We start from the raw sequence: 22,628 nt of genomic DNA on the forward strand, positions 1-22,628 counted from the left end.
CTGCTTCTTTATCACCGATCCATCCCTACTTTTTCAACCTAACCGATGCCGATGATTGAAGAAGATAAGTGGCTGGAGCTTGCCCGTTCGCCGACCAACACCATCAGCCACCACCGAGCCACCATCGCCACCGAACTCACCAGAATTGATTTCGAACAGAAATCAATCGTATCAGCCTTTAGCGATTTCGAATATTACTAACTTGGGATTGAATGTTGCAACTAAAATCATTCAGAAGCAAAAATCGGTATTATCGTTCACTTTTCGAGCATCAGAGGATAGAAAATTGGTTTGTGTATTGCAAGCTTCATTGGAATTCGAAATCATATCTTCAAAATCCAGATCAATCACGATCGGAATTGAATTTAGAACATACATCGGGTTTAATGGATGTCAATCAGAATTCATGATAGATGTGAAGTGGTTCAATTTTGACTTTTCCTAAGTCAAACGGGGTATTCTTATGTTCCAACTTCAAGGTTGGGATTCCAGTGCTTTTGGAAGATGGTATTCAGATGCTTGTTTATGCTGGGGAATATGATTTTATTTGCAATTGGTTAGGTAAGATACGAATTCCAATTCTGTTGGAATGGAATCACGAATTCCAATTCTGTTGGAATCACAGAAGTTGATGCTTGAAGAACGGACTACAAAATTGAAACGGACCACATTATTCTTTTAGAATGTATTACTCGTTGTTAGATTTTGATGTTTTCTTTTAGAATGGAATCACGAATTCCAATTCTGTTTTCTCCAAGAAGTTTTTAAGGTTATTTTTAAACTGATGGTTCAAAACTATCGTTTGTCTTCAAAATATTCATTCATTCAAAACATTTATTTTGTCAGAATAGATAATCTAACATTCTCATAGAATATCATTCTAACAGAGTTATCTTAGAATTATAATCTAATTAATTAAAAAAAATAAAAATTCAAAATTAAGAAAATCAAATATATCTGAAAATTCGAAACTTTTTATTAATTAAACTTGTGTTTCCTAATTAGTAACTTTTTGGTAAATTAAGAAAGTGAATGTTACCTATTTATACATACAATAACACAATAATCATTTTCTTAATTTACCAAAAATGATTGGTCCACAATTATGCATACAATAACACGATACTTAGTTTGAATAGAATAACATAAGCCTATATATATATATATATATATATATATATATATATATATATATATATATATATATATATATATATATATATATATATATATATATATATATATATATATACTAGGTTATAACCCGTGGAATCCACGGTTTGATAACTTAAAAGAGCTAAAATAATACCTTGTATAATAAGTGATTTGCTAAAAGAAGTCTACGATATAAATAAAAACTAAGAAAAAAAAAAAGAATAATATATAGATTGTAAATTAACATTATAATGAGAGATCAAATTATCAATTGTTAAAATTTGATATACTTAAGATAACAACCACCATCATAGTAGTACCCTAATGTTTTTCTAAAAATCTAGAAACAAAAGGTAATCCAACAAAGTTACATATACATCGTTTCCAAATCAGTCCTTCCATTTGTTTTCCGAATCAGTTACAAATCAAACGTTATCAACACTGCAAAACAAATCACATCCACTGCACCAATTCCCGCTTTCAAAAATAGTTAACAAAAACCTCAAACTTTTGCTAACAAAATTTAAATTCCTCTAGGAACATACATTGAAGCATAACCAAGAGTTATCATCCTTCATAACTCAGTTCATGAAATTTATATAATTGTGTGACTTTTTCATAGTACAATGTTGCATGTAATAATAAAATATAAAAGTAAGATGCTAAATATTAGAAAGTAGCATGTTATTGTTGATTCAAAATAAAAGTCGAATGTTAATTTTGCTTAAAAATCAAAGTAGCTTGCTATTTGTGGCTTAGAAATGAAAGTATCATGCTATTATTGGCTTGAGAATGAAAGTACCATTCACTTTTTTAACATAAAAATGAAAGTAGCATGATATTTTTACCCTAAAAATAAAAGGAACATCTTATTGTACATTTAAAAATAAAAGTAGAATGCAAGTTTTCATTAAAAAAGAAAGTAGTGTGCTATTTTTGGCTTAAAAAGGAGGGTAGCATGCTATTTTTTCCATAAAAATGAAAGTGGCATGCTATTTTACCCTAAAAATAAAAGGAACATCTTATTGTTCATTTAAAAATAAAAGTATAATACTAATTTTCATTAAAAAAGAAAGTAGCATGCTATTTTTGGCTTAAAAAAGAGGGTAGCATGCTATTTTTTCCATAAAAATGAAAGTGACATGCTATTGTTTGCTTAATAATGAAAGCACCATGCTCTTTTTCCTTAAAAATGAAAGTAGGATGCCATTGTTGGCTGAAAAATGAAAGTAACATGCTCTTTTTTGCCTTAAAAGCAACATGCAACATGCTACTTTTTCTCTAAAAAAATAAAAGTTGATCAACATCAGCAGATAATTACAGGATTGTGATAAATGTGAAGTTAAAGAGATCAACATCGCACACACTTAAAAAAAATTATATCTCTTGTTGCATCAATTTCATCTTTTCATATTTCTAAAAAAGAATTATCTCTTTCGTTCTTCGTTAACAAATTGATTTCTCTTTAAAAGCATTAATAACAATTGATATTGAATCTCCTTTTTCATATAAGTGACTAAGATTTATTTCCTTCACAAATGGTGAATGAGTTTGTAAAACTTAATCCATATTGCTTATAAGTAGATAAATCACAATTATCACCTCTGATACTTATGGCTCAATATCACACAATTCAAGTTTCAAAAATATTTGTTGCCAATCAAAAGTTTGTGCATGTACTTTCTCTTTAAGTTAAATACTTAACTTTTCACTCTTACATGGTAAATTATTCATTCTATCCTGATCAACATTAACAAAAATAGCAATTTTAGGTCGATAGAATTATATATATATATATATATATATATATATATATATATATATATATATATAATTTGCAGAAGGGATCACCTAATCACTAACTGTAACACCCGAAATCAGAAAGGTCAAGAAAGGAAAGGAAAACCATAAGTTAAAGAGGGTCGACTCGTCGAGTCCAGGGAGGAACTCGACGAGTCGGAGCGGGATCCGGATGTAAAGTAAGTGACCGACTCGGCGAGTCGGTAAGTGGACTCGGCGAGTATGGTCTGAAGAGAAAAACCCTAAATCCGGGACTTTGTGCACTATTTAAACGTCTCATTCTCTTCCTTAGGGCTCCTTTACAGCCCCTCTCACCTAGAACACCAAACCCTAGCCATCATATCCGTTTTTGGAGCAAGATCTAGCCTTGGAGAAGTAATTTGTAAGCTTTGAAGAAGAGGAAGAAGGGGAAGGAGTTGGGAGGTCCAAGGAGAAGCTTCTTGGTCCAGGATTAGCTTCTCAACCTCATCATTTTCTGGTAATAAAGCTCTCACCTTGGCTATGGTACTTATAGATCTAGTTTGTCCCAAATTTGGTTGTTTGGAGCTCAAAAACCACAAACCCTTAGTGTTGGAGCTTTGTAGTCGATTCATGTCTCAGATCTAATCTCTCTTGTACTCCAGAAGCTCAGTAGAACCATCTTTTGGCAGCCATAACCTTGTTCTAGTCAAGTAACCTCCATAATAGCCAAGTTTTAGTGTTCTTGCTTCATTACATCATGAGTACACGTAAAGTTAGCAACTTTACGTGTTATGTTAGTCCTAGAAACCCAGATCTATGAATTAGATGCGCTGAATCGGTCTAGAATCGACTGTATGGTGATTGCATGTTAGGACTCGGCGAGTCGTTCATATGACTCGGCGAGTCTAGTCGTGAATCCTGAATCTAGGGTTACGTCGAGTTACTGGGTTGAACTATTGAGTCGAGGAAGGACTCAGTGAGTAGAACGAGACAGGATTTGGAAATAGGGAGACTCGGCGAGTCATGGCATGACTCGGCGAGTCGAGTCGTGACTAGCATCAGATTTCGGTGTCAAGAGACTTGACGAATCAGGAGGTGTCTCGGCGAGTCGGATCGTGAGTAGAACTAGTCAAGAGCTTGAGAACTCGGCGAGTCAGTAGGAGGACTCGACGAGTAGGGTCAACTGGAAAGGGTTGACCTTGACTTTGACTAGGGGCAAGAGAGTCATTTTACTCTGAGAGTATTTACCAGTATTTTGACTTAGTGTTTATGGGATTTATAGCCGGGGAGTTCCGGAGCAGCAGTCAGCTAGTTCCAGATTTAGCAGCACAGCAGCCAGCAGTACGAGGTGAGTTTCCTTTCAGTAGGAACGGGTCTACGGCCACAATGTCGACCCGTTTAGTTAGTAGTAGTTCCGGACTTCGGTCCGATGCAGTAGTTAGTATGTTTGATGCCTTCGTGGCTCAGACAGGATTTATGTGCTATGTGTTCATGCTAGTTGATATGTTATGCTATGGTATGTCCAGTTAGTCCGGGCTTCGGCCCGAAGCAGTTTCCGGACTTCGGTCCGATGTAGGGGGCAAGGCCCCAGTTAGTCCGGACTTCGGTCCGATGCAGTTAGCCGGACTTCGGTCCGATGCAGGGGGCAAGGCCCCAGTTAGTCCGGGCTTCGGCCCGATGCAGTTTCCAGACTTCGGTCTGATGCAGGGGGCAAGGCCCCAGTTAGTCCGGGCTTCGGTCCGATGCAGTTAGCCGGACTTCGGTCCGATGTAGGGGGCAAGGCCCCAGTTAGTCCGGGCTTCGGCCCGATGCAGTTTCCGGACTTCGGTCCGATGCAGGGGGCAAGGCCCCAGTTAGTCCGGACCTCGGTCCGATGCAGTGGGCAAGGCCCAGTATGTGCTTATATGTTTGTATGGTATGTGGTAGTTTGGGGGAGCTCACTAAGCTTCGTGCTTACGGTTTCAGTTTTTGGTTTCAGGTACTCAGTTTTCAAAAGAGGAGCTCGTAGAGGTTGCAGTGCACACACCATAGCCAGTTAGCCTGGGATGTTCTACTCTGATGAAATGAACAAGTGTTTTGAAAAGATACTCTGATTTGTTATATAACTCTTTAGTAAGTTTTGAAATGGGTTAATACTATGGTTTAGTTATGATTTAAAAATGAAACTTTTGGACCGTGTTTTTGGGATGTTACACTAACAAAGGCGATAAAAGGAAAATCTTCCCGGAGAGACATGCTTTCGCCTCAATTATATCCTAAAACAGAAAATGTTTAAAACAAACATAATATACCTACAAAAGATTAAAAAGAATAATGTAAATATAATAACATAACCAATAAATAGGTCAATACTTTCTTCCCTTAAACATTATCGGCCAGGAAGAATAAGAATTAAAGACAAAAAAAGTTGAAGAAGTTGCTCCTTTAATAAATTATTCAAAAGTACGAATTTGCCCTTGTGACTTGCTCATACGCTCATATCAGCCGGAATGTATCCGATTGTACTCAATCTTTAAAGTTGTATAACAGAAAACGGGCCTTGAACTTTTTTATTTGGATCAAGATAATGCCACATTAAGTCATTGGGACAAAAAGTGTTCTTAACAGGCACAAACTCTAAAGTCTAAACTATAATTTGGATACAATGATGTTGAGGCATTATGTTTAAGTTTTTTTCTTGAGTAATGAATTAGACATTTTTGCTCGTGTCGGGCTAAAATAATCACTATATGATTCTTCTATCTGGTTCTATTTTTTTGTCCAAGAATATGCATATTACATGAATTAAAATAACACTTGTAAAAAAACTAAACCAAGATCCAATGATTTAGTGTGTTACAACCAATTGCATTTACACAGTCACTTATCAAAACTTTGAAAACGAAACACATAAATAGTTTTGAAATTGAAAGTTAGTTAATTTGACTCAACAGACAAAGTTTCATAAAATCATGTAGTTTGACTTCTGAGTCAATCCTCCAAATTCTTAATACAATCATTTAGGGATAGATCAACTTATCTTTCCTCTTTGAAACCACATCCACATAGATATGAATAAGCTCATAGTAAACTCTCAATTCCAATGGATTCAGTGAACTGTATAATTCAATGTCTGTCGGAAGACTTCCATAGCCAAAGAACAAAAAAATGGAGTACAAAGAACAAATCGGAACTATTAGGGCTGAAATACACAAAATCAAAAACATAATAAATTAATAAAAATGACAGAAGCTTCAAACCTGTTCTACTCTTTTCAATTCCATTCTTAAAAATTTATCAGCAAACAAAAATGCTTAACCATTCAACCAATGTTTCAAAAATAAAGATACCAACACAAAAAGGCACAAAAACTACATACCAATTGCGAGATAATGAAGCAAAAACCAGCGTATAGGGTTTTTTAGTTCTCAGAGAGAAGCAAGAAGATACGGTATGCGATACAGAGAAGCTTCGATAGATAAGAGAGACACGACAATGATAGGAAGATTTCAGGAAGATAATGGGTATCGTTTTTAGGGTTTCCCAACTTTGAATCTACAATCAGGGGAAGAAGTTGACTCATATACGCGTATCTCTGTAATTTGGCGTGATTATAGTGATTGATTTCATCTTGATTGCTAATTTTATGGGATTGATAGTAAATACAAACTAAGAATCCGATTCTAAAGGACGTGCTTGAGCGGGAAAACACAAAAGCGAGGGTGTAGAAAAGCTACGCGTGACAGAAAACAATGCTTAAAAGAAGACACGTGGCTGGTGCAGGAGTCTTTTATTATATATATATATATATATATATATATATATATATATATATATATATATATATATATATATATATAGGGAAATGATCAAATAAGAACACCTAAAAGGTTGAGAACGCAAGAACACTTCTGGATCAATCATATTATAAGGGTATATTAGTAATTGTTTATTTATTTTAAATAAAATCAAATTAAATTCAAATCTTAATTTCCTAAAATTTAGTGATAATGATTATCTACCTAAAATAAAATATGAACCGATTTTTTTATTTCTTTTATTAATGGATATTAAAGATAATTTATATTATTTTTTTTTGTCAAATAAAAAATCCTTTTTTTTCTAATTTATTATTCATCAAAATAATTTCAATCATATATGAATAAAACATTTGTAATTATAAAAATATATGTTTGTAATCCTAAATAATAAATCATAATTTAGAGATAACATTTATAAATGAATAAAAATAAATTACTAATCATACATGAATATGCTAACAAATAAAAAAAATCAACACATTAAAAATTATATTCATAAAATAAAATTTTCAAAGATTGAGTTTATACATTTATATATTTATATTCATAAAAGAATATCCCAAGACTAGTTTGATACATTTATACATAATTATATTCAACAATGATTAAACCACTTCAAATGAAAAAAAAAATTGCAAAATTCATCCCTATATCAGCCATTTTCTTGAATTGGTCACAACCCCTTCCTTCTCTTTGAATCAAATGGCTCGCGAGCTTGTGTAACGAGCAGGAGCAGGCACGAAATCTAAAGAATTCTAGTATTCCTTTTTCTTTGATTAATATCTACAAAAATAACAATAACATGTAAACACAATAAAAATACCAACAAAATATTAAAATGAATGATTAGTAGAAAAACATATGTTGTTATAATCCTAAATGATTATGATGAGGGCATGATTGTGTTTTTGCATCTCTTTCAAATAGTAAGCTTGTAAACCATACATAGCACAAGTCCCGTATGAATATGATTTGTATAAATTGTGATAAGTAAATGAATTTTAGGGTTCAAATGTTGGGATTTCAGATTCAGGGTCATGTGTGAGCTGGTAAACCAAACGTGATAATATACTCCGATAAGGATCATTCCGTCTTTTCTCTTTTAGATAAGATAGACACCTTTCTACCTCCGACTTCACCTCTACATACAACTCATGTGCCTTGTCCCTATTCCTTAGCTCCTGCTGTCTCCCTACAAACCAACGACCATTTGGAAAAAAAATGTAAATAATTTCCTTATAAACATAACATAACATCACATCACATACCTTGTGTTTCAATTGGGTTTCCAAAAAGATAATAAAATCTCCCAGGTAGTTTGGGACGCATCACTGGAAAGTGTACATCTTGGTTTGCTACTTCACCTTCAACGTTACTCCTGTAGTAGTAGCATTACTCATCAGTCATCACATTAAAGAATATATAGAATCATTTCAAGAAACTAACAAATAAAAAGTATGATAGATATTTATGTATAGTTGGATACCTAAGCTGCACGGCCTCATCAGTTAATTCCTGTATAAATTATCTGAGATATGGAATCTTTATTTGGTCCTCATAGTCAAAAATCAACTGAACAAACCAAATTCCCGTAAGTTGTGTTAAACAATAGAATGTGTGAGGTGAGCAAATTCACAAAAAAAAAAGTCCACGTACCTCACCAATATCATCTTCTCCAACAACACCAAAAGGTATGATTTTGGCTCCAAACATAGCAGCCATCCTCACAAACTCAGACTGGTCTGGCCAGAAAAACATATGTTGTTATAATCATAAATGATTATTATCAGCGTCTTTTAATCATCTGTACAACTATTTTTATAATCATAAGTGATTATAGCGAATACACTTGACTATGTTGATTGAATTTATTCACCACTGTAGTGAAGGATATTCGATTGCTAGAATTTGACCTACGAACACAATAGAAGGAAGAATCAAAACTTACCAATTGTTGATTTATAGCTTCAATTTCATAGGAAATCCTGTCAAATTTCCCCCCTCTTCCCGTCACTCCCTTTCGCTCGCTCGTCTCTATTCCCTTCCTCCTAATGCACGACACAAAGCACACAATCCCAAAATACGATTCATATGGATCGACTCTTAATCGGACTTGATGGGCATGGGAAGAAAATTCATGAACGCAGCCTCGTGAGACCCGATCGACGCATTCATGGGCTGCCCGAGTGCCAATCTGGAAACAATATCTCGTTCGAAAGAGAAAGGATATCCGATTGCGATTTAAACTAGATAAACACCTCCCTCTCGGTTTTCCATGAATCGGGTTGTAGGAGACCGATTGGAGATCGAGTTGCAGGAGGCCAATTGGAAATCTACTTCAGGTACGATTAGGGCTACGAAAATCAAAGATCCAGATGATGGATATGAGACGGTAAGATGATAAAGGTGTCGATTGTATGTTGTATGCAATTAGGTCAACGAAATAGAGAGACAGAGAGTAATTATAGGAGTTTACAAAATTAGGGTAATGTTTATTTACCTTAATACCCTTTATAATTTTCTTTAATTTGAAATTTAATTTTTAAATGTATTAATAATTAGAAAAATAACAATTAATTATAGCCACACATCTTAAAAATTAGATGGTCCAGAAGTGTTCTCGCGTTCTCAACCTTTTAGGTGTTCTCATTTGATCTTACTCCTATATATATATATATATATATATATATATATATATATATATATATATATATATATATATATATATATATATATATATATATATATATATATATATATATATATATATATATATATATATATAACCCTTTTATCATAACTAATGGTTCGACGGCTATTAAATTTTGATAAATAAAAATATTAGTTAATGGTTATATTGAAAGAATTTGATTATTAACGTATAATAACTAGTGTTTCATGTTACACTTGGTAGCATTTAGCATTGAAACAAATATCAGTAAACGTGACGGTAAATTTTGGAAAAAAAAAGTATTAATTTGATCTTTAAGAGTAAAATAATTTAATATAATAAATACTATTATAAAGTAATGATTACAAAAGTTTGATTGAGAGAGAATAATATTTATACGGAATACGATGCCTATGTTTCTGTTATCTAACTAAAAATTAATAATTGCAATGGTTGGATTATAAAATCTACAACATTCAATTTGCTCAGTTACTCAAAAAGGATTTGGGTAAGGGTAATCTAACATCATTTTGGTTCGAAAATTGGTCTCAGAATGGTCCTTTAAAAGACTCATTCTCTAAACTTTTCAAATTGGCATCAAAGAAGCAATGCTTACTCTCAGATAGATATGAAAAAATTGGTGATACTTTTGAATGGAAGTGGAGCTGGAAACGATCACCATCTTCAGATATGGAGAAAATTGAATTATCTTGCTGTGATTTAATCTTGCAGGATATAAATCTCGCGGTTATGTGCTTCCTTTTTGTTTGCCTGTCGCGGTCATGTACTCCCCTTTTGTTTGCTGCAGCATACTAACATCTACTTGGCAAAATTTTGTGAGAGAAAATATAAAAAATGGTGTGAGACTAAATGTTACAAATGGTTGGTATTTTAAATGGTAAAATATTTTTTTTAATAATAATTTTCTAGCCATTAAAGAGAAGAAAGAAGACAGAGAGTGCAACAACTCGTACTCCTTTCTCCTCATCTTCACCACCTTGGTAAATGTCCATCTCACTCCACACTCCACCACACGGTATGGTGAGTCTTTCTTATTATTGGTCATATTGCAAACCTATATCATTTATCAAAGAAAATAACACTTTTGGTCCTTCACTTTAACGCTTTTTTTTCAATTTTAATACCAATAGAAATTTGTTTGCAATTATTATCTTTATTTTGATGTTTCATAACAATTTTGGTCCATAAAGCGTTAAATCTAATTAGTTGTATGCCATTTTTTTAGGGAAATTGACTTATCAGGGTAATTGTCTTTTCGTTTTGCTCATATTTAGGTAAAAAAAAATTGTACACATCTAGGTAACGAACTTCTTGGAATTGTTTACATAAGACAATTATAACCGGTTGTAGCAAATTATAGCTTACGTGACATATACGTGGCAACGATAATTACACAGGAGGGTAATGAACTATTGGTTTTGTTCACATCTAGGCAATTTTTTTATTCACATTCAACCATCCAACTTGTTGAAGTTGTTCACATAATACCATTGTTTCAGAAATTTAAATCGATAGATGAAGTTATTCGTCTAACTTATTGAAGTTGTTCACATAATACCATTATTTATGAAATCAAGACACTTAGTTTGATCTGACACAAGAACACCATTTGTTTCTTAGGGTGAGGTTCGAACCAGAAGATTAAATTTCTATTTTACGATTATTATCCTGATGGAAGCTTGAGCTTACTCATCCATTGTGTTGGGACTGGGAAACGAGGAGCTTAGTAGGAGACTAGGTACGAGGTTGTACTAGGCGTGACTCATGTTCTCGCATATAATAAATGGGAGAGTGGGAGCCAACTAAGGTTTCTGGTTTTGGTCTTTCATAACAAGTCTAGCCAGCCTAAAATCACCAAGGTAGGGTTGTAGGTTTGAACCTGCTAACACATTCATGGCTTTCACATCTCCATGTAAAATAACGAGCACACGTTCATGATGTAGATACGCGAGAGCATGAGCCATGCCTACTATAACCTCATACCTAGTCTCTCACTTTGCTCCTCGTTTCCCAGTCCATGCACCATGGAGGAGCGAGCTCAAGCTTCCATTAGGATAATAATCGTAAAACAAAAGTTTAATTGTCTAGTTCGAACCCCACCCTAAGAAACAAATGATGTTCTGGTGTCAGATCGAACCAAGTTTCTCGATTTCAGAAATAATGGTATTGTGTGACCAACTTCAACAAGTTAAACGAACGATTTTAACTACTGATTTTAATTTCTGAAATAATGGTATTATATGAACAACTCCAACAAGTTAAATAGTCGAATTGTTGAATCTATATGCCCAAGAATCATTATTGAGTGATATTGCTAACAATATATGATACTATAGGGTCACACATTTATCAATTTAACACATTTTGTATATTTATTATTAATATGATTATTAATAAATAATATCAATTTTGTATTTTAATTAGGGAATAGTTATCGTTTTATGAAAATAATAATTATAAGAGTATAACTAGTTATTATTTGATATGATATGAATTAATAATTAATGTACAACCTTTTTAACTAGTTAAATTCCTTTATCTTTTACCTAAAGACAAAGTTTATATTTTATAAACTTTGAGTTTATAAAAATTAAAGAACTCTTCTCTTTTCAAGAGGTATGTCCGAAAATTAAACAAAGAATGAGGTTGTTTTTCAACCTCCATGCTTTGTCTCTCCATGCTTCTAAAGGCTAACATTACTTTAGATTATTTTAATGTAAAAGCCTTACCTTTGCATAGGTATATAAGAGAGTGTTTTACATGAGTTTTTGGCTAGTTTTTCTAGTGAAATCTCCTCTTTCTCTCTATGGCCGAAACTCTCTTCCTCTACTTCTTTTTGTTGTCCTTTGAAGATTGTTGCAAGATTAGAAGCCCTCCTGAGTTGTGTCCTTTAGTGCTTATTTGAGTTAAGCACATAAAAGCTTAAGATACTCAAGAATACAAGAAGGAACTAGAATTCCAAGTGTCTTACTCTTGATGGTGGATACACATAGAGAAAATCATCCTCTTTGATTTTTTGCTATCTTCATCAACACCCTAAAACCAAGTGGTTTCAAAGGTTGTCATTCTAAAAACTATTTGTTTTTTTTTATTTCCTTTTAACATCTATAAATGGATCATTGATGGTTTGATTTTGTTATAAACTAAAAATAAACTTGTTATATTTTAAGTCTTTTCTTGCGGTTTTTATGAAAAACAAACTTATATTTTATATCAAAACCCATCACGAATGTGAACAAAGAAAGAAATTGCCTAGATGTGAACAAAACCAATATTTCATTACCCTCCTAGATATTTATCTTTGTCACGTATATGGCACGCATACGCCATATAAGTTGTAACTTGCTATAGCCGGTAATAATGGTCATCTGTGAACACTTTCAACAAGTTTGTTGCCTACATGCGTACAAATTTTTTTTTACCAAAATATGAACAAAACAAAAAAATAAGTACCTAATAAGTCAATTTTCTTTTATTTTAAATTTTTCATTTTGCCTTTGAACCAAAAACTGAATAAAAATCAGTACATAAACTGAATTTGTAGTTTTGATTTGATTTAATATCTACTATTTATAGAAGTAAAAAGTTATAAAACACCCATAGTTCTTATACACCAAAACTATAAGAACACCCTGATAAAATTATTTACGTGTTGTTGAAAATTATTTTTGTATGTGACCATCACTGAAATAATACGAACTGTTTTTATATTATCTAACAAATATTATCAGTTATTTCAAGTTGCATGAATTCGTGCTTAATTATGAAATACAAAAATACGCAAAGACGGAAAAATAGCCGCATATTTGATCGTTTGAAGACAAAACAAATCAAGAGATAAAAATGTCAAGACTTCAAAAACTCAAGGGTTAAATATGAAAATTCAATTCATTAATTGAATTTAAAACTCATATCTCTCGGTGGAGAATTAAAAATGAAAAAGCAAAACCCACTCCCACGTTCTTACCTCCTACCCTACTACAACTTGCAGCCACTACTTTCAACAAACACTCAAGTGAAGAAGATTCTTGTTCTCTCATATATGTATACATGTGTATGTATAGAGAATAAGTGAGCTATAGTTCGTGTGTGTGTTCTTTTTCTTTGTAATACCTCCAGCTACATCTCCATACACAAAAAAAAAAACTCTCCCAACCAAGAACATCAAGATCAACAACAACAAAAAATGAAGAACATCAACCATCTTCATCTTCTTCATTCAAACTCAAGGTGTTCATCTTCAACCCATCAAACATCATCATCTTCATAAACTTTCACCACCATCACCACCTTATATCAACCTCCAAACAACCTCAAAATACTCTCCAAACACCCTCCAAATACCCTCCTTAAACCTCCTCCAAAAAAAAAACCTTTCAAATCACCACAACCAAGAACACAACTTCAATCTTCAAGAACAACTCTTGCAACTTCAACCTTCAAGAATATTTTACAACAATTGGTATCAGAGCTTGTGTGATTTACTTTGAAATTTTTGTCGAAAACTTTTGGTTAGCGTTATAAACCTTCCATAAGCTTTTCTTTAAAAATTTCATTTTAATATCACATGTTCAAAATCCTTTAAAAAAAAAAAAGGAAGTTGTGTGATTTACTTTGAAATTTTTGTCGAAAACTTTTGGTTAGCGTTATAAACCTTCCATAAGCTTTTCTTTAAAAATTTCATTTTAATATCATTTGTTCAAAATCCTTTCAAAAAATTTCAAAAAAAAAAAAGGGAACTTGTGTGATTTACTTTGAAATTTTTGTCGAAACTTTTGGTTAGCGTTATAAACCTTCCATAAGCTTTTCTTTAAAAATTTCATTTTAATATCACTTGTTCAAAATCCTTTAAACAAAAAAAAAAGCGAACTTGTGTGATTTACTTTGAAATTTTTGTCGAAAACTTTTGGTTAGCGTTATAAACCTTCCATAAGCTTTTCTTTAAAAATTTCATTTTAATATCACTTGTTCAAAATCCTTTCATAAAATTTCAAAATAAAAAAAAGGGAAATGTCTTTGGCAAATTACTCCAACATGAACTCTGTCTCCATTGCAAATAGCTTAGGATCTGGTTCACGGACACCCATACTTATTCCTGAAGAGTATAATTCGTGGGTTGGCCGTATGAATCTTCATCTTAACACTATAAATGAAGATGTCTGGAAATGCGTAGAAGGAACATATATTACTCCAGAAAATATGGCTACTCTTGCTACAAATCAAGCCACTCAAACCAAAATCAGAAGAAAGTTGGAACTCCAAGCCAAAAAGGAACTTGTGTCTGGAATACTCACAGTATTTTAAGTCAAATGGATGACATTATACTGTTAACCGCAAATCAAATTTGGGAAAATTTGAAAAATCGTTTTTGTGGAAATAAAAGAATTATCGGAAACAAAAGAACATCTGTTTTGAATGAATTCGATAATTTCAAAATGCTTTCATCAGAAACCATCCATGATGCTCACGATAGGTTCAATCTTATTATGGTCAAAATGAACAATCTGGGTATCAAAAAGACACAACACGAGATAAATCTCAAGTTTTTAAACAATCTTTTCGAAAGTTGGAAAATGGTTAAACTCATTATTCAGGGAAATCCAGTCATTCATATAGAAACTTTGTACAATTTGTATGGAGAACTTCAATCGTATGAATCCTCGATTGAAGTTCTCCCTACAAATTGTACAAAGTTTCTGTATGAATGGTAGGATTTCCCTGAATAATGAGTTTAACCATTTGCCAGCTTTCGAAAAGATTGTTTAAAAACTTGAGATTTATCTCATGTTGTGTCTTTTTGATACCCAAATTGTTCATTTTGACCATAATAAGATTGAACCTATCGTGAGCATCATGGATGGTTTCTGATGAAAGCATTTTGAAATTATCGAATTCATTCAAAACAGATGTTCTTTTGTTTCCGATAATTCTTTTATTTCCACAAAAACGATTTTTCAAATTTTCCCAAATTTGATTTGTGGTTAACAGTATAATGTCATCCATTTGACTTAGAATACTGTGAGGTATTCCAGACACAAGTTCCTTTTTGGCTTGGAGTTCCAACTTTCTTCTGATTTCAGTTTGAGTGGCTTGATTTGTAGCAAGAGTAGCCATATTTTCTGGAGTAATATATGTTCCTTCTACGCATTTCCAGACATCTTCATTTATAGTGTTAAGATGAAGATTCATACGGCCAACCCACGAATTATACTCTTCAGGAATAAGTATGGGTGCCCGTGAACCAGATCCTAAGCTATTTGCAATGGAGACAGAGTTCATGTTGGAGTAATTTGCCAAAGACATTTCCCTTTTTTATTTTGAAATTTTATGAAAGGATTTTGAACAAGTGATATTAAACTGAAAGTTTTAAAGAAAAGCTTATGGAAGGTTTATAACGCTAACCAAAAGTTTTCGACAAAAATTTCAAAGTAAATCACACAAGTTCCTTTTTTTTTTGTTAAAGGATTTTGAACAAGTGATATTAAAATGAAATTTTTAAAGAAAAGCTTATGGAAGGTTTATAACGCTAACCAAAAGTTTCGACAAAAATTAAACCTTCCATAAGCTTTTCTTTAAAAATTTCATTTTAATATCACTTGTTCAAAATCCTTTAACAAAAAAAAAGAGGAACTTGTGTGATTTACTTTGAAATTTTTGTCGAAAACTTTTGGTTAGCGTTATAAACCTTGCATAAGCTTTTCTTTAAAAATTTCATTTTAATATCACTTGTTCAAAATCCTTTCATAAAATTTCAAAATAAAAAAAAGGGAAATGTCTTTGGCAAATTACTCCAACATGAACTCTGTCTCCATTGAAAATAGCTTAGGATCTGGTTCACGGGCACCCATACTTATTCCTGAAGAGTATAATTCGTGGGTTGGCCGTATGAATCTTCATCTTAACACTATAAATGAAGATGTCTGGAAATGCGTAGAAGGAACATATATTACTCCAGAAAATATGGCTACTCTTGCTACAAATCAAGCCACTCAAACCGAAATCAGAAGAAAGTTGGAACTCCAAGCCAAAAAGGAACTTGTGTCTGGAATACCTCACAGTATTCTAAGTCAAATGGATGACATTATACTGTTAACCGCAAATCAAATTTGGGAAAATTTGAAAAATCGTTTTTGTGGAAATAAAAGAATTATCGGAAACAAAAGAACATATGTTTTGAATGAATTCGATAATTTCAAAATGCTTTCATTAGAAACCATCCATGATGCTCACGATAGGTTCAATCTTATTATGGTCAAAATGAACAATTTGGGTATCAAAAAGACACAACACGAGATAAATCTCAAGTTTTTAAACAATCTTTTCGAAAGCTGGAAAATGGTTAAACTCATTATTCAGGGAAATCCAGCCATTCATACAGAAACTTTGTACAATTTGTATGGAGAACTTCAATCGTATGAATCCTCGATTGACCCACCAACCACTACAGCTTTTGGAGGACCACTTGCTCTTGTGTCCACAACTTCACAAAACCAAACACCTTTCAATGATCAAAACTTTAATCATTTTAATCAGGCTACATCTTTTCAAAACCAAACCTTCCAGTGTGATTCAAATGATGAAGCAGATTATCAACAATTGTGTGCGTTGGTTGCAAACACAAATCTCCAGATATTTATCCCAAATCATGGTCAATCAAATTTTAGACCAAACTTTCATAACATATCATCTTTTGGACAAAATAACTCAGGTTTTCAACCAAGACCATCCTTTGGACAAAACGACTCAGGTTTTCAACCAAGATCCTACTTTGGACAAAATTCTCAAAGACCTTCTTTCCATAACAACTCAAACCAAGGTTTTCAAAACCAGGGATTTCAAAACAATCTTAACTCAGGTCATAATCACAATCCAAACAACAGTTTTCAAAATCAAAACAGAGGTTTCCAAAATCAAGGTTACCACAATCAAAACAATGGTTTTCAAAACAACCAAAATTTTGGATTCCAACAAAACCATTCTCAACCTTCCCAACAAACCCAAACTCAAGCACCTGAAAGACTTCCGGTTAAGAGTCAAAAGGATGACAGTGATGAAGAAGTGATCATTTATCACAACTGCAAAGGAACAAATCACTATGCCAGAGAATGTCGAGCCAAAAACAAAACCAAAATCAAAGACTCAGCATACTATGCTCAAAGAGCCGACGAATTGAAGAAACTGGAAAACCAAGAAAAACAAAGAGCATTGATGGCAATCCATGAACCAAGCATGGAATACTGGCCAACTTCTGATGAAGAAGCTGACAATGAACCAGCACAATCAAACTTCTGCTTCGTAGCTGGTTTTGACATACCTTCAAGAGCTCCCAACGTGATAGAACAGGTATGGTCTATGATCTCTGAACTTGGTTTTTCCAAAACAATTTTTGAGTCCCACATAACCAAAATTGAGACTAGTCTGGAAGCTGATCTCAAAACATATCATGACACAATGGTCAATGATGATATCTGCAAATCTGAGTTACAAACCTTGCAACTCAAATTTGGAGAATCAACAAGAACAAAAAGCAAATTGGAAAGAGACGTTGAAAGAAAAGCAGAAGATTATAATCACGTCTTGGAACAATTAAATCAGACCCTAATTCAGAAAAGGGATTTGGAACAAAAAAAATCAGTCAGTCATTTCTTCTGAAATAAAAGATGTTTTAGAAATGGAAATCCTTCAGTTGAAACAATACTTTCAAGAATCAACTGACAAATACAATATTTTAAATGAAAAACTGACTGGTTCTTTAAAACAAATCAATTCTCTTGAAACTGAGAATAAAAGACTGATATGGAATATGGATTCTATCAAAGTTGCTAGAAAACTAAGTGATGATATTTTCACCAAGGCAAACACCTTAGGAACTGGCAAAATTGATACGAATTACAGACCAGTAATTGGAAGAGAATCCTTTGAAATTGAACAAGCAAAACAGGAAAACATGACGAATTGTGAAAACTTTGAATCCACTCTACCAGATCTTTTCACATCTGTCAATGAGGAAGATTCAGATGACGAAACAATTATCAACTGTAGCCCAGATGATACTGCTTTCACTGTTTCCAAAAAGTCTTTCAAAAGAGTTGTAAATTCTGAAACAGACTCTGCTAGTTCTTTAACTCACCAAATCAAACATACCGACGGAACCACCAAACTCAAAAACTTTTTGAATGGAGAAAATTCCTGTTATGAAGATGGTAGTACTTCTGTACCAACTGCTTTTCCTACAATGAGTTCATCAATTGTTGGAAAAACTAGTCCGGGACAAAAATACTCCAAGAAACAACAAACAAGCAAAAAATCCATTCAAGTCAACAAAACCCCACTTTTCAAACCAAAAGCCTTTGAAAACAAACCAAAGAAACCAGTTCAACTCTACGTCATACCTCAAAAACAGGTTTCCAAACAAAAACCAAAACCTTTTGAAAACCGCTTTCAAGATATCACTTTTAATCATTCAAGAAACTTTCAAAAACAATCACATCAGAAAGTTCCAAGCAATCATCATCAAAAAGCTTTTCAAAACCGCCCTTCACATCCCAGATATGAAGAAAACCTTTCAATCAAACCTTCACATCTAGGATATCTTTCACCAAATCACAGATCTTATCAACCCACAAATTTTCAAAAAAAATCACATTTTGGGTAAACTTGATAAACCAAATCAAACCTCAACCATTCCATCCTCATAAAACAAACTCTTACAACAACGCGAAGTTAAATGCTAGAAATTCATTAAGCAAAGAACCCAAAATAACAACTGACAAACCAGGACCCATTCAGATTTGGGTACCTAAACTTTCTGTCTGATTGCAGGTACTTAATGCTGGAGAACCCAATGATGATACATGGTATATTGATAGTGGCTGCTCCAAGCATATGACAGGAAACCGGAACTACTTACGTGACTTCAAACCTACACACACCAATCAAGATGTTACCTTCGGCAACAACATGACAGCAAAAATCAAGGGTTATGGAAACATAACAAATGGTAATTTTACCATAAAGAAAGTTACCTTTGTTGATGACCTGAAACACAACCTCATCAGTGTTTCTCAGCTGTGTGATAACAATCTTGAAGTTCTATTCACCAAACAACGAAGCTTGATCATGGACGCCAAAACCAAAGATGTTATAGTTGATTCAGACCGTGCCGGAAATATGTATCCACTTGACATGGATCTTATCTATGGTAAACCCAATATATGTCTGCTATCTAAAGCCCCAGCAGATATTAGTTGGTTATGGCACCGCCGCCTTTCCCATCTAAACTTTGGGTACATCAACAAACTGATCGGCGATGATCTTGTTCGAGGGCTACCACTTCTGAAGCTCGATAACAAAACTCTTTGTGCCGCATGTGAAAAAGGAAAACTTTCCAAATCAACTCACAAAAGCATCTCAGAATCTAGTGTATCCGAACCACTAGAATTGCTGCACATAGACCTTTGTGGCCATGCCAAAACCCAAACCATACAAGGGAAGAAGTACATTCTTGTTGTCGTTGATGGTTTCTCGCGCTTTACTTGGGTCTTTTTCTTAAGACTAAAATCAGAAGCACCTGAAGAGATGATCAACTTCATCAAACTGAAGCTCAAAAGACCTGTTCGAAGAATCCAAAGTGATAATGGTTTAGAGTTCAAAAACAAGACTCTAGACTCATTTCTCAAAGACAAAGGAATTGAACATAACTTCTCAGCCCCATACATTCCACAACAGAACGGTGTTGTCGAAAGAAGGAACAAAACTCTATGCGAAGCTGCAAGATCAATGCTTATCTTCACTGATCTGCCACAATACTTCTGGGCAGAAGCAATAGCCACAACTTGCTACACTCAAAATCGTTCCTTAATCCATAAACATCTTCATAAAACACCATATGAAGTCATTAACAACCGAAAACCAAACATCAAATTTTTCCATATTTTTGGTTGTCGATGCTTCATAAAGAACAATAAAGATCACCTTTCAAAACTTCATAACAAATTGTTCATTTTCAAAGTAAATCACGCAAGCTCTGATACCAATTGTTTAAGATTTTTTTTTTTAAATTTTTAAATTTTTTTACCATTAAATGACTGCTAATCGATAATATTTTTCAAAATCCAATTCAACAAACACCTGCTCATGTAAACCCAAATTGTTCATTTTTACCATGATAAAATTGAACCTATCATGAGCATCATGGATATTGAAAGGTTTTTGTCAATTCCTAGGAGGTAGAAGTGGGTATTATGTACAATATCACCCTCTTTGTTACCTTATACCACCAAAACTACAACCTTATTACACCTTCTACCACCCTCCAAATACCCACTTCAACCTCATCAAATCACCTTAAAAAACCCCATACCCACATACAAAAAACATTACCCGTGTATTTTGTATCGTTTTGTAAACAATTCAATTACATAAAAACCAGTGTATTTGTCTTGCTGTATAAACAATTGAGTAACAGAATTTTGAATAAATTTTATGTTACTTATACCTGATTGAACATTGAACAAATAGAGACACAGTCTATTAAGATCCAGTCCAACCTTAAGCCGTTCAGTCATTTATTTGACAAAACGTACTTTATAGACCAGTCGTTCCACAAGTCCAGTTCAAAACCCACCTACTATATCTATATTTATATATTTTATTACAGCTTTATTTTAAATAAGTTTTGAAAGGTTTGATACCAATTGTTTAAATAAGGTTGAAGTGGGTATTTGGAGGGTGGTAGAAGGTGTAATAAGGTTGTAGTTTTGGTGGTATAAGGTAACAAAGAGGGTGATGTTGAAAGAGCTTTGGGTGGTTATGAATATAGATTTTCGTAGTAAATCTCTCTGGATAGCCAATTCTCTCTCGCGTCTCTCTGGGGTTTGCAATGGTCAAAAAAATCGAGGAAAATTCCTGGATGTAGGTAAGGTCCTGAATAAATTGCGGTGCAAATCTCTCCCGTATTATCTTGTTGAGTTGTACTCGGTGAATTTTTTCTTAACTTGCAAATTCTGATGTCGAAAATCAGCAAGGTGATGATGGTTGTGGTGATTTGAAAGGGTTTTTTGGAGGAGGTTTAAGGAGGGTATTTGGAGGGTGTTTGGAGAGTATTTTGAGGTTGGCTATGTGTTTATTCTTCTGGAGATGAGAGAGTAATAAGAGATATATTACAAGGAAACACAAAACACACACAAAAACTCATGTAAACATGCATAAATGAAATAAATGAACCTATCCAGACACTGAAAGGGTTATAGGTTCTGCTTGGTATCAAATTATTCAGGACCCAAAAGACGTATATACACTGTGTTTATACTTATACCTGATTGAAATAAATGACAGTATTTAATTATTCAGGACCTTACCTACATCCAGGAATAGGTTGGATCTCCGATGATTTGGTCAGTTGGGTGGTTTCTGGTCCATTTTATTAAGAGATATATTCAAAATAAATTCCCTACAGTGTATATACGTGAATGACAAAAATGCAAAGACATAAATTCACAACTCGACAAGTCTCAAACCGCATGAAGATAAGAATCTCAAGACTCAAGTCATGCAACTCAAACCACTTGCAAAACCGAATACAAAGATCACAAACGAATCAAACCAAAGCAAGATGATTCACGAACCCGACTCGACTCGCATACCCGCGGATATCATGGATCAAATCCAAAATTCAGAACCAAAACCATTCAGGTCCCGCGACCAGCCCACGGCCCGCATGACAAACCGCACAAAACTGATCAGGTCCAGCGACCGACCCGCGGCCTGCGCCCATACCCGCGTAGATCGAAATTTTCAATTCAGCTATTCAGAACGCAAGACGCGACCTACCCACGGCCCGCACCCATACCCGCGACCCGCGCCCATACCCGCGTACATCGAATTTTTACTTCAGCTATTCAGATCGCAAGAAGCAGCCATGCACGCGACCGACCCGCGGCCCGCGCGCACACCCGCGTAAAACTCATCCATGCAAGAAATACCCACGAATATATATTATATATATGTATATTGTGTGTATATGTATATATATATATATACATATATATATACATGTATCGTATATATATACATATGAAGGAAGAAACAAGAAAACACAAAAGCAAAAGTCTCCATCACATGTGTTTCTTCTTTCTTTCTAAACTCACAGCTTCATCATCACTTCCAGCATACATACCACCTAGAAATTACTTTTGAATATATATACATGCACATGCATA

At 33.7% G+C, this 22,628-nt stretch overlaps 1 protein-coding gene and 1 long non-coding RNA gene across 2 annotated transcripts; one reads left to right on the top strand and one right to left on the bottom strand.

Moving 5' to 3' along the window:
• Window positions 1-7,763: 7,763 nt before the first annotated feature.
• LOC145118859 (uncharacterized) lies at window positions 7,764-8,460 on the bottom strand. The gene is made up of 4 exons (XR_013713523.1): window positions 8,373-8,460; window positions 8,203-8,288; window positions 7,985-8,094; window positions 7,764-7,908 (listed from the first exon to the last, which is right to left on the bottom strand). It is a non-coding gene; the product is annotated as an uncharacterized LOC145118859 (long non-coding RNA).
• A 531-nt stretch (window positions 8,461-8,991) lies between these two features.
• Window positions 8,992-20,833, top strand: LOC145121720 (uncharacterized). The gene is made up of 5 exons (XM_079057424.1): window positions 8,992-9,108; window positions 9,877-10,171; window positions 10,318-10,388; window positions 16,942-17,751; window positions 19,231-20,833. Exons 1-5 carry the CDS (start codon window positions 8,992-8,994, stop codon window positions 20,473-20,475), a joined length of 2,538 nt encoding a protein of 845 aa, XP_078913550.1. The 3' UTR covers window positions 20,476-20,833.
• The last annotated feature ends 1,795 nt before the right edge of the window (window positions 20,834-22,628 follow it).

This window comes from Lactuca virosa, chromosome 6, assembly GCF_052849685.1.
Source record: "Lactuca virosa cultivar CGN04683 chromosome 6, Lactuca_virosa_CGN04683_v6, whole genome shotgun sequence".
Lineage (NCBI taxonomy): Eukaryota > Viridiplantae > Streptophyta > Magnoliopsida > Asterales > Asteraceae > Lactuca > Lactuca virosa.